Source organism: Ranitomeya variabilis, chromosome 1 (assembly GCF_051348905.1).
Source record: "Ranitomeya variabilis isolate aRanVar5 chromosome 1, aRanVar5.hap1, whole genome shotgun sequence".
NCBI classification, from domain to species: domain Eukaryota; kingdom Metazoa; phylum Chordata; class Amphibia; order Anura; family Dendrobatidae; genus Ranitomeya; species Ranitomeya variabilis.
Window position 1 is genome coordinate 791,769,003 of NC_135232.1, and position 12,622 is coordinate 791,781,624.

Here is a 12,622-nt window from a genome sequence, read left to right on the forward strand (position 1 = left end):
TCACATGGCCATATTGACGGAAAAATAAAAAAGTTATGGCTCTGGGAAGAGGGGGAGCAAAAAAAACGAACAAGGAAAAACGAAAAATCCCAAGGTCATGAAGGGGTTAAAGAAGAAATGTCATATTTTCATAATGTAGTGGTTTATTGGATTGTCCACAGAAAAAAACACTTTGCAGCAAAACATAACATCATTAAAATAGTTAGAAATGGATTGTGCACTTGTCCATATCAGAATGGTAAATGGTGTCTGGACCTGACATGGAGTATGGTATGTCATCCTTGTTAACTCGCATACCAGCCATTCATTTCTTCTGTGTGTCATCTGAAGTCCATGGAGAATAAAGAAGAAAAGAGGCCCAAGGTGGCAGCCCCACGTGACAGCCCCCTCCTCATCCTAAGAGCTGTGATTATATTTGTGTTCCATAGACCACGTGTTCTCTCTATATGGTGTTGACTTATACCCTGAGCTACATATACAGAAATAGCTTTTTGTAATGTCAGCGAGAGGCAATGTGCTCAGTACAGAATTGAGAATAGAAATAATTCAATTAATAATTTAATAATTTAATATTTAACAGGCACCCAGTTAAAGGGGAACGGTCTTTGAAGGGAAAAATGTTTATAAGGCTACTTTCACACTAGCGTTGCTTTGCCTACGTCGCAATGCGTCGTTTAGGAGAAAAAACGCATCCTGCAAAGTTGTCTGCTGGATGCGTTTTTCCCCATAGACTTACATTAGCTACTCATTGCGAGGTATGGCCGCACGTCGCATCCGTCGTGCGATGGATGCGTCGTGTTTTGGCGGACTGTCGGCACAAAAAAACGTTCCATGTAACGTTTTTTTGTGCGTCGAGTCCGCCATTTTTGACCGCACATGCGTGGCCGAAACTCCGCCCCCTCCTCCCCGGAACTCACAATGGGCAGCGGATGCATTGTAAAACTGCATCCGCTGCCCACATTGTGCTACATTTAGCACACTGTCGGTCGGTACGTTGGGCCGACGGTTTGTGACAGACTAGTGTGAAAGTAGCCTAAGACTGTCTTGACGCCACCTGTGGTGTTCGGTCAATAGTGGGACCGACGCTGCGTTAAAGGGGTCCTCTGGAGGATGTTATTGCAGCACTGATGGTACACTTCCCACAGGTGAAGCGGGGTCCCCAGGGGTCCTAAGGTGTATGATGGTGATGACGGTTGCCGGTAAATGAGTAAAGGACAGAAGTTGTAAGTTTTTACCTAGTTTACTGTAGTTGGCAGGCCACAGTCCAGGGCACTGGCAACAGGTACATAGGAGTCCAGGCAGCCCCGAAACAAGTGGAATCCCCTTGGCAAGTTAGGTTGGGAGCCTTCCACTTTGCGCTTGCTAAAGTCCCTGCTGCCTGAAGCGCTCAAAGCAAGGTCCTAATTCTTCCTCCTGTCCTGGGACAGGTACCTGTATGGTAGGCAGCTTGAGCCGTGCCTACTAGGGTCTTTACACGGTGGCTCCAGATGCTGCTGTACCACAGGTGTAAATTTGGGCAGTGTCTGCATGATCTTATGCCCTCCGGTTCTGCTAAGTGTCTTGTAGTTCCACTCTAGCCTTGGGCTCCCGGTACCCGGTCTCTGCGCACAGACTCCTTGGAGGCCTATCCACAGCCTCCTTGAGCCCTGAATCTCTCCTCTGCTCCTTTCCTGTCTGTCCTCACTCAGACTGTCTGTACAAACTGAACTGACTCCTCCTCCAAACCAGGATCTTTATCCAGGGAAGCTGCCCTAAAACAGGGTTTTGAGCTCCCCCTCCTGGCCTGGATTTGGAAGGTGATGTGTGTGTGTGAGATAACCTGCCAAAGGGAATCTCGCTTGTCTCCAGGCATAGCACTACCTTCCCCGAGAGGAAGGCAGCACTACTGTGGTACCTGAACTCCTGGGGTACCACATTAGGGGGCCGGTCACTGCCAGAGATGCTTTCATCACCCTGAAAAGATGCATAATCACTGAGGTCCCTTCTCTGAGCACGTGTCAGTCTCCAATTCTGATGCATGCGCATTATATGCTCCCTGCTCACGGTGCTATATTCAATTTTTAATGCTCTGTGACAGTGCGCTCTATCACTAGCACTTATGAGCAGTGGCGAGCTGGCAAGAAAGTACAATGCCACTGCACATTAAAAAGGTGAGAATGTGGCGTGCAGGGAGAGCTGAAACCAGCCTAGCCCCCAACACGGATATCACTGCCCTGAAACAGGATGCCATCACTGATGTCTGTTTTGCGGGCATGGCTGATCTCTCTCCTCTCCCTGCGTTCTACTTTTCAATGCACACTGACAGTACATTCCACTGCAGACTCATTACTTCTCATTTGAGCTTGTGAGGGAGTGTACAGTTATTGCACATTCAAAGGACTAAACCACTGTTAGCAGGGTAGCGTTTAGTGAGCATGTGTTGGAATTGAAAACACATGCACGCTAAGTAGAGCAGGGACTAGCCCAGTCCCTAAAATGGACATGACTGATAATGCATTGTTTCAGGGTGGGGTAAAGCAGCAGACCTACCTCCTCATGATGTCCCACTTTTTTTTTTTTTTATCCCAGCATACATTGGGGATTCTGAAATTAAACTTCATTGTAAAGGAGAAAAAAAACAAGAAAAAATGGAGAAGTCAAAACAGCTGGCAATCTTTACTGGAAGGATGTAAAAAAAAAAGTGATTTTTCTCAGTCGCTCATGACGGCACTACCAGAGAGAGAGAGGGGATCTGCCCTTCAGGGACAGGAAACCTATAGGATAAAAGGGCGGTACCTCTCCCCTGCATCAGTTTGGTTTCCTGTTCCTGACTGGGAACCTTCTAGGAGTCGGTACCTGAAGAACCCGGAGCCGGCCAGTCGGGTTATGGCAGCGGGGAGGCCCCTGTCCCGGCTGGCGCGGTGACCCTTTCTCCCCCATTAAGTAAAATAAAATCGAAACCCCAGAATTGTATTTTAAGGAGTTAAAGCAGGAATTTAGAACCTCATGCCCTCTGGCCATTTACGGCCCATGATGACCTTTTCTCCACTCCCCGGCAGATTCCTGGGACAACAGTGCTTAGGCCAGCAGCTGAGTTTTAATGGCCACCAGTTTTAACTTCTTGCTCTGTGAGCACGCTTTCACTACTGAACGCCGAGTTGCGTGCAATGCAAGATTATGTCCTGACCCTAGTGCCAGCTTCAAGACTTACTTTGTGGGCGGAGTTAGCGCACAATTTGTGCAGCCCACGAATGTTGGCTTAAATATCCAAAATGGCAGTTGGCAGAAAAAAGGTTCCCCACCCTTGGGTTAAAGTCATGCAGCAATTGACTAGACCTCTATACAATTTATAAAAAAGCAATGCAAAAATAAAAAAAAATACATTACGTATAAACTTCTTAAATGGGGTGGTCCGAAATCCAATTTGAATTTCAACCTAAACGTCCACTTAACTTCACTAAAAGCATAAAAGCATAGTTATTTACCGATAACGGTATTTCTCAGAGCCCATGACAGCACTACCAGAGAGAGAGAGGGGATCCGCCCTTCAGGGACAGGAAACCTATAGGATAAAAGGGCGGTACCTCTCCCCTGCATCAGTTTGGTTTCCTGTTCCTGACTGGGAACCTTCTAGGAGTCGGTACCTGAAGAACCCGGAGCCGGCCAGTCGGGTTATGGCAGCGGAGAGGCCCCTGTCCCGGCTGGCGCGGTGTCCGATGCCGCCACTGCTGGGACCGACGGGTCTGCAGAGTACGTGGGGGAAGCGCAGCCGCCACTCCGGATAGGAGGTAGGAGCTTAAGGGACCCAGACACCAGGAAGACATAGTGCAGATGGGCACTTCCGGTTTCGGGGCAGCGCGTAAAGGATATAGTGCCTTTACATCTCCGGGTCCCGGGCAGTGCGCGCATGCGCAGAAGAAGGGGGAAAAAAAAAGATCAGCCCTTTCCCGATGACACAGCCTTGGAGGAGGGGGCTGGTATTGGCGCCATGTTTAAAAAGAGGAGTGAGATGCAATTCATTGCTGCATGCCGTGCAAAGCCATGGATGACAGCGATCAGCAGCTCCAGCTGCCGCAGCCACTACAGCCGCAGCAGCAGCGCCACCACCAGCATAAGCCGGATGTACAAAGGAAGAGGTCCTCTGCCGACACTCGCAATACCCGGTCCAGCAGCCATTCTACACAGCGTAGCAAAGGCTCCAGTATTGTTAACCAGCCAACACCGCCACCTACGGATCTGATACAGGATCCTACACCTCCTCCAGAACCGGTACCTGTGGCTGCGCAAGATGGGTGAGTGATCAATAGTGTAATGGGGTCCCCTCTTCTCTGTTTACTTTAGGCAAGGAAAAGAAAGGGGAAAACTAAACACAGAACCTGCCCACTGTGTGAAAAACCCTTACCGCAGTCCTGGGATAAGAAGTTGTGTGATTCCTGTATAGGACAAGTCCTCTGTGAGGAAACCCCTAACTTTGCCTCTGAATAATAAAATCAGAGGTAGAGACAGCATTTAAATCCCTTAAAGGAGAAAGGGTTAAGGAGAAAACACCCATTCCCTATTCCCACTCCGATTCCTCTAGTTCTGACTTTGGAGACTCAGATAGATGGGATTCCTCCTCCTTTTCCTCAGATAACGAGAGCGGTGGTCGCCACTGCTTTTGCAGTGCCCCACAGTCCTGGTCGTTGCAGTATTGTCGCTCTCCCACCAGGGGGAGTGATGGTACGTCAGATGGCACTAAAGGAGTTCACCTGACCAGGTATCAGTCACACACTACACTTCACACTCCAACCACCAGGGGGAGCAAAGGGTTCTATGTATTAGGCCACTCCTCACACTTGGGTAAAACTGGGGGTTGGATAGGAAGTTAGAGGAGAACGCTACTGGGTGAGACCCAGGAAAGACCTGTCAGGCAGACAGGGAGAGAAGGAGGAACATCTGAGCTGCAGACAGAGGTCCCTGTCAGGGGTCGGATCCTGGCAGAGACTGAGCGAGAGAACGTTACGGAGCTGCGCCTGCACTTCATTGCGGCAGCATCCTAAGAAAGGACAAGAAGCGGAGTATATTGTGGAGAAGTGAGAAACGAGATCACAGCACAAGGAGATAACACCGGGAGGAGTTCTGCCTTAAGATCGGCAACATCCTTCTGAGGCGCGTAGCCGGTGGCCGGAACACCGAGGGAGTAATAGGCTCTACGCATTACTTCAAACTACGGCAGGACAGTTAATTCCAAGTTGGCTGCCCAACCTTTAACCTAATGAAGACAACGGAGGCAAATTGTGGGAGAGGGGCGTCTCTAGGGTCCCTATAAAATAGCTCCAGGCCTACCCCGTCATACGGGTCGTCCTATCCATACCATCTGGGGGACGGAGAGAGAGAATATCAGAAACATACACGACAGTTGTGAGGACTATCCCGTGGTGCTCAGCAGGGAGGTACTACAACACACAGGCGCAAGTAGGAAGGCTACTGATTTCCACCTGCAAAGGGAACTCTGGATGTGCCTTCGGACCGGCTGGATTCAGCCAGCTCTGTTAGCAGTGCTCTGGATTGTGGAAGCTGAAGTCTACAGTAAAAGGTAAAGAGACTGCAACCCTGTGTCCTCGTTATTTACTGCGACCTACACCATCATCAGCTACCTTACTGGGAAGCCCTGGGAACATACTTCACCTGTGGGAAGGTATACCATCTAGCTGCCATACCATCACCTCAGTGGACCCCTAGCAGCGTTGGTTATCCTGACCGAGGACCACAGGTGGCGTCACGAACACTTGACAAACTTCACCCTTTGATTGGGCGCCCCTTAGCAGGGCCACGGACTGGGTCGGGCCACCGTGACATCCCCAGAACCGAGACAGAGGGATCCGGTACCGAGTACCCCACTGCCCTGCGCCTGGGGGCGATCCACTTAGATGAAGTAGATGCGCTTGTGAAAGCAGTAAGATCGACCGTGGGCGTCCTAGATCCCCGGGCTGACAAGACAGTACAGGACATCATAATGTTTGGAGGATTAGGTCAAAAAAAGCGCAGGGTATTTCCAATTAATGAAAACATTCAAGCATTAATTAAAAGGGAGTGGGAAAAGCCAGAGAGAAAAAAAACTCGTCGGTAGCATCACTTAAAAGGAAATATCCCTTCAAGGAAGAAGCTTCGACTTCATGGGATAAGGCCCCTAAACTTGACGTAGCAGTAGCCAAGGCCTCAAAAAAATTTGCTTTACCCTTTGAGGACATGGGAACTCTGAAGGATCCTCTTGATAAAAGAGCGGATACCTTCCTTAAAGGGGCATGGGAGTCGGCAGGAGGATGCTTAAGGCCGGCAATAGCTGCCGCATGCACTTCTAGATCCCTAATGATTTGGATTGATAATTTGGAAAACAACTAAGGGATGGCGTATCGAGAAATAAAGTAATAGAAACTATTCCCATGATTAGAGGGGCGGCAGCGTTTCTAGCAGACTCATCTGCTGACTCCGTTAAACTCACTTCTAAATCAGCAGCCCTATCAAATGCAGCCCATAGAACCTTATGCTGGCCAGGCGACCTACAAACCAAACAGAAACTTTGCTCAATCCCATGTGAAGGAAAATTTTTGTTTGGGGAGACCCTGGATGATATTTTACAAAAAGCAGGAGACAAGAAAAAAGGGTTCCCCATCCTGGCCGCGCCATTTTGCTAAACAGCCCTTTCGGAATAGAACATTTTTCCGGAGACGGACGCCAAGGGAGCAGAACAGATGGGATGATGGGAAAAGGAGAGATGGGGGCTTCCTTTTCGGTAATTCCCCAAGAGATAAAAAGACCACTAAGTGACACCTCCCCTAGGGTGGGAGGGAGGTTATCTCAATTCCTCCCAGCCTGGGAGAAGATCTCAACCAGTGTCTGGATATTGAATTTGATAAAATCGGGACTTCAAATAGACTTTACTTCCCTTCCTCCACAAAATTATGTGGTCACCCCGCTAAAATCCTCACCTCAACAACAACAGGCATTAGAACAGGAGATAATGAAGCTCATAAACAAAGCCATCATCCAGGAAGTTCCCACAGGGGAAAAAGAAACAGGTTTTTATTCCCTATTGTTCCTGGTTCCAAAACCGGACGGATCCTTCCGCACGATAATAAACCTGAGGAAGCTGAACAGCTATGTAAAGAACCAAAGGTTCAAAATGGAGTCAATAAAATCAACAATAAAAAACCTGTTTCCGGACTGTTTCATGATAGTGTTGGATCTCAGCGACGCATATTATCACGTCCCCATCCACAAGAACTCCCAGAAATATCTCAGACTAGCAGTAGTCATGGGTGGGGAAGTAAGGGAATATCAATACAAAGCTCTTCCCTTTGGCATTTCACTGGCACCCCGCATATTTACCAAATTGATTGCGGAAATGATGGCCCACCTGAGCAAAAAAGACTTTTTGATAATTCCATACTTGGACGACTTTCTGATTGTAAGCAATTCAGCCCAACACTGCCGTCAACAATGCGACAGAGTGATAGAAACTCTAACAGAGTGAGTGGCTTATAAATCTTCAGAAATCAAAACTAGAACCGAACAGAGTTCAAGAGTTTTTGGGCCTAACCTTGGACTCGATAACACAGGAATGTCGCCTCCCAGACCAGAAAAAAACAAATACTAAATCTTGTCTCAAAAGCTCGCTCAAACCCTCGTATGACCCTAAGAAGGGCAATGTCATTGCTGGGGTCCCTTTCTGCCTGCCTCCCAGCAGTCCAGTGGGCACAACTGCACACGAGAAACCTCCAGTGGAACATTCTGAGAAATCAGAATACACTAAGGGGACGTCTAGAAGACCACATCACTCTAAATTCAGTCACTATTCATTTCCTAGTTTGGTGGTTGGATCCCAACAACCTGTCAAAAGGGGTCCCTTGGGTAATAGAGGTATCTCGAATAGTTACCACAGATGCCAGTCCCACGGGGTGGGGATCTCACCTGGGCAACAATGTCACTCAGGGAATCTGGAGGGGTCCGAAATACAAAGCTTCCTCAAACCAAAAAGAACTCTGGGTGGTGGGCCGTGCTCTATTATCTTTCCTTCACAACCTACAGGGGCATCATATCCAGGTGTTTTCGGACAATCAGGTAGTGGTCGCCTACCTGAATCATCAGGGGGGGACCAGATCTCACACCCTTATGAAGGCCACTTCTGAAATATTCAGTTTTGCGGAGAACAACTTCCTATCCCTTTCTGCACTACACATAAGAGGAGTAGAAAATCAGAAAGCAGACTTCTTAAGCCATACCCATTTAAGACAGGGGGAATGGACTCTCAATCAAAGCATCTTCGATCAGATCACAAAGCTTTGGGGGGTCCCTGTAATAGACCTTTTTGCCGATGTAAAAAACAGGAAAGTAAAAAGTTTGTTCTCTAGACCCCGGGGGGGGGGGGGGGGGGGGGGCCTCGGGCACTAAATGCATTCACGATTCCCTGGACTCAGGGTCTCGCATATGCTTTTCCCCCTCCTATGCTTAGACCGGCAGCTCTGAGGAAAATCAGACAGGACAGGGTGAGAATCCTCCTAATAGCCCCCTTTTGGCACAAAAGGACCTGGTTTTCCTGACTGAGGATGCTATCGATCACCGATCCCTGGGTCCTCCCGGATCTTCCGGACCTCCTATCACAGGGACCGGTGCTCCACCCTCAGTCAGAGAATCTCCACTTGACAGCATGGAACTTGAGAGGTCACTACTAAAAGAAAGGGGCTTTTCGGATAAATTAGTTTCCACACTATTAAAAAGTAGGAAAACCGTAACCACCAAAATATACGGCAAAACTTGGAAAACGTTTCTGTCCACCTCTGGGGTGAAATTACAAGATGGGGTCCAAATTCCTAAGGTGTTAGAATTTCTACAAAAAGGTTTAGACCTGGGCCTCTCAGTAAGCACCCTGAAAGTGCAAATAGCGGCCTTGGGGGCATTATACAGTGAAAACATAGCTGCTAATCCATGGGTAACACGGTTTATCAAAGCTGCTATAAGATCAAAACCCATAAACCTAAAAAGACTACCAACTTGGGACTTAAACCTAGTCTTGTCAGCTCTAACAGAACCCCAGTTTGAACCTATAGAGTCAATACCCCTTAAAACCTTATAACTTAAAACGGCCCTTCTGACAGCATTAACATCTGCCTGTAGAATAAGTGATCTCCAGGCCCTATCTGAAAGGCCTCCCTTTACACAAATCTTGGATGATAGGCAGGATCTGTTCTCAGGTATAACCCTATCTACCCAAGGTTGCGTCCAAATTCCACAGGTCCCAGGAGATAATCCTTCCTTCTTTCTGCCCAGACCCTAAAAATAAAAAAGAGGAAAAATTCCACACATTATATGTGAGAACGAAGGTGTCTAGCTCAATACTTAGAATCCACCCAGCGGCATAGGAAGGAAGGGTCTCTCTTTGTCTGTTTCCAGGGACCCAGGAAAGGACTCAAAGCCTACAAGGGTACTATAGCATGCTGGATAACAGATGCGATAGCCTTGGCGTACTCGTCCACAGGAAACACAGTTCCCGAGGGGCTGAAAGCGCACTCTACGAGAGCTATGGCGACCTCCTGGGCCGAAAGGTCAGAGGTATCAATAGACCAAATCTGTAAGGCGGCCACCTGGTCATCACCTTCAACCTTTTTTAGACACTACCGTTTAGACCTAGCCTCTTCATCTGACTTAACCTTCGGAAGAAGGGTTATGCAGGCTGTGGTCCCTCCCTAAGCAATAATCTCTGCAATTCTCTCTGGTAGTGCTGTCATGGGCGACTGAGAAAAGCATAGTTATTTACCGATAACGGTATTTCTCAGAGCCCATGACAGCACCTGCTTATTCCCCCCCCCCCCATCACGTGTGCGGTGAGCATTTTTATTTAAACGAAGTGTATTTTCTAATATAGACACGGTGTATACCTGATAAGTAATATGTTAAAAGTGTATATTTTTCTTGTTGTCACTAACCTGGAGGGCCTCCGATGCTCTGTAAGCCAAACTGATGCAGGGGAGAGGTACCGCCCTTTTATCCTATAGGTTTCCTGTCCCTGAAGGGCGGATCCCCTCTCTCTCTCTGGTAGTGCTGTCATGGGCTCTGAGAAATACCGTTATCGGTAAATAACTATGCTTTTATGCTTTTAGTGAAGTTAAGTGGACGTTTAGGTTGAAATTCAAATTTGATTTCGGACCACCCCATTTAAGAAGTTTATATGTAATGTATTTTTTTAAATTTTTGCATTGCTTTTTATAAATTTGTATAGAGGTCTAGTCAATTGCTGCATGACTTTAACCCAAGGGTGGGGAACCTTTTTTTCTGCCAACTACCATTTTGGATATTTAAGCCAACATTCGTGGTCTGCACAAATTGTGCGCTAACTCCACCCACAAAGTAAGTCTTGAAGCTGGCACTAGGGTCAGGACATAATCTTGCATTGCACGCAACTCGGCGTTCAGTAGTGAAAGCGTGCTCACAGAGCAAGAAGTTAAAACTGGTGGCCATTAAAACTCAGCTGCTGGCCTAAGCACTGTGGTCCCAGGAATCTGCCGGGGAGTGGAGAAAAGGTCATCATGGGCCGTAAATCGCCAGAGGGCATGAGGTTCTAAATTCCTGCTTTAACCCCTTAAAATGCAATTCTGGGGTTTCGATTTTATTTTACTTAATGGGGGAGAAAGGGTGATTTTTAAATTTGTTTTATACATTTAAAATTTTATTTCATTTACTGGAAACAAAAACCTTTGTTCTATGCACTACAATACTACGGTATTGAAGTATATAGTTATAAGTGCATTCTCCATTCATTCAATTCTAGCAGAAATGTCAAAATAGCAGTGAAAAAAATAATGTAGTAATACTACTACATTAATACTATATTTTGACTTTTTATTAAATTATTACTTGTCAATGTAGTAATAAAATTTAAATTATCTGCTTTTGTATGTGTAATATCTGTCAAAGAACTACAATTAAGTTTGTATTTTATTACCAATAATACAAAACATTAACATTAATATTACTATTACATTATCTTAATACTAACTTATTTCTTATACTATATCAGTATTATATTGCTGTTACATTATTTAAATTTATTTACTTTTGTGTATTTTCTTATTTTCTAGATCCTTTTGAAAGCCATGGCCTTCTCGGATTATGTTTATCCAAGCTGCGATAAGAACATCTGTAGCCTTCCAGTTGATGTGCAGTCAACTGATTCCAACCCAATGTGCAGAGTTCGAAGCCGGGAGCCTCGAAATGATGATGTGAGCTGCTCAGACAGGTACATCTTTGATTGCTTTTTTTTTTGTCTTTTTACATTTTATAAATATATTTTTTTTAATCAGACACAGTTTTGCATTCTGGCTGGCTGTTATTTAAATGTCTCATTACATGGCACTATATGAGATAGTGACCTGAGGCGGGGTACAATATTGATAAAGCACCTATAGGGCTAAGCTGCACTAAAGGACCTATCACTAACAGGTCACTAAAATATAGCTTTTATTGATATAATTTAAATTAAGATGAATTGATAATTGCCATGATTTAAGTTATTGGATTATACTGAGTGACAGCCGTTGAGCTCCTTATATTATGATGAGAATGCAAAAACTTGAGGGCACTACCAATTATTGAAGAAGGATCGCTGACCACACACAAATATGTATGAACAAAGACACCAAGAGAGAGTAGTGTGTAAAAAGGTCAAGATCAACAGCATAATGAAAACCATAATATTTGAAAATATATAAATTTTATTATTTATTTATGCAAACAAGACACACAATAAAGCCAAAAAGATTACATTAAAAGCAATTAAAAAAGCCAAAAAATTGGCCATATGAAAACACCTCCTGAGGTCCAAATAAGGACTTGAACCTGACCTCCTCCAAAGTGCTAGGCAAAAGAATAGAGGAATAAAGGCTCCAGGTATGCGCATGACACTTACATGGCTGTAGTAGCCCCTCTATCAATCCACATAAGCGGTCGGTAGGGGGCACTATACCCAAAAAAGACCTACTTGATAAAACAAGTGCGCACGCTCGTATTATGCACCTGTATATGTAGTAGCCCCACTGTTGTGCCACATGCGCGGCAAACAAATAAGGATAGCAGCCACACATGCATAAGAGACAAAGGGCACAGCACCTAAGTTGCTGCCAAAAGAGAAAATACCAAATTTATGCGTAACCATGGAGAATAGTTGTCATATCCTCACTGGATTGATGAGATCAGAAATGGAGGTTCCTATGGTGAATCAGTAAAGTCTAGAAAAAACAGTGAGACATTTGGTTCCATGTACCCAAAAACATAATTATGAACGGAATAAACAAAGAAAAAGAATATGTATATTCATTGTATGAAAACGCAAAAGGTAAAAAGCAGAGAGAAATGCACAGATGGAACCGGTTAGGGTTCCAATCATGCTCATGGCTATCCACTTAAAGGAATGCATAGCAAACTGGAGGAGTAAAATGAAAAACCATGAATAATTCTAAAACCTGCTGAAATTGGCAACCTGATAGACATAGAGAAAGGCATTTATTTCTTGCAATAGCGAGTGAACAGTAATTCTTCATTTAGGCCACCAGGCGCTAAAATGTGTAAATCGAAGACCCATCTGTATTCTCTTCTTAACAGTTCCTCAGTG

General features: G+C 45.7%; 1 protein-coding gene across 1 annotated transcript in view; it reads left to right on the plus strand.

The window, feature by feature from the left end:
* The window catches only part of LOC143784679 (la-related protein 6-like), a 105,039-nt gene that overhangs the window by 39,475 nt on the left and 52,942 nt on the right, over positions 1 to 12,622 (plus strand). The window contains exon 2 of the mRNA XM_077273198.1: positions 11,094 to 11,251. Within this exon, the coding sequence (XP_077129313.1) occupies positions 11,109 to 11,251 (143 nt within the window). The 5' untranslated portion in view covers positions 11,094 to 11,108. The remainder of the gene's footprint in view (positions 1 to 11,093; positions 11,252 to 12,622) is intronic.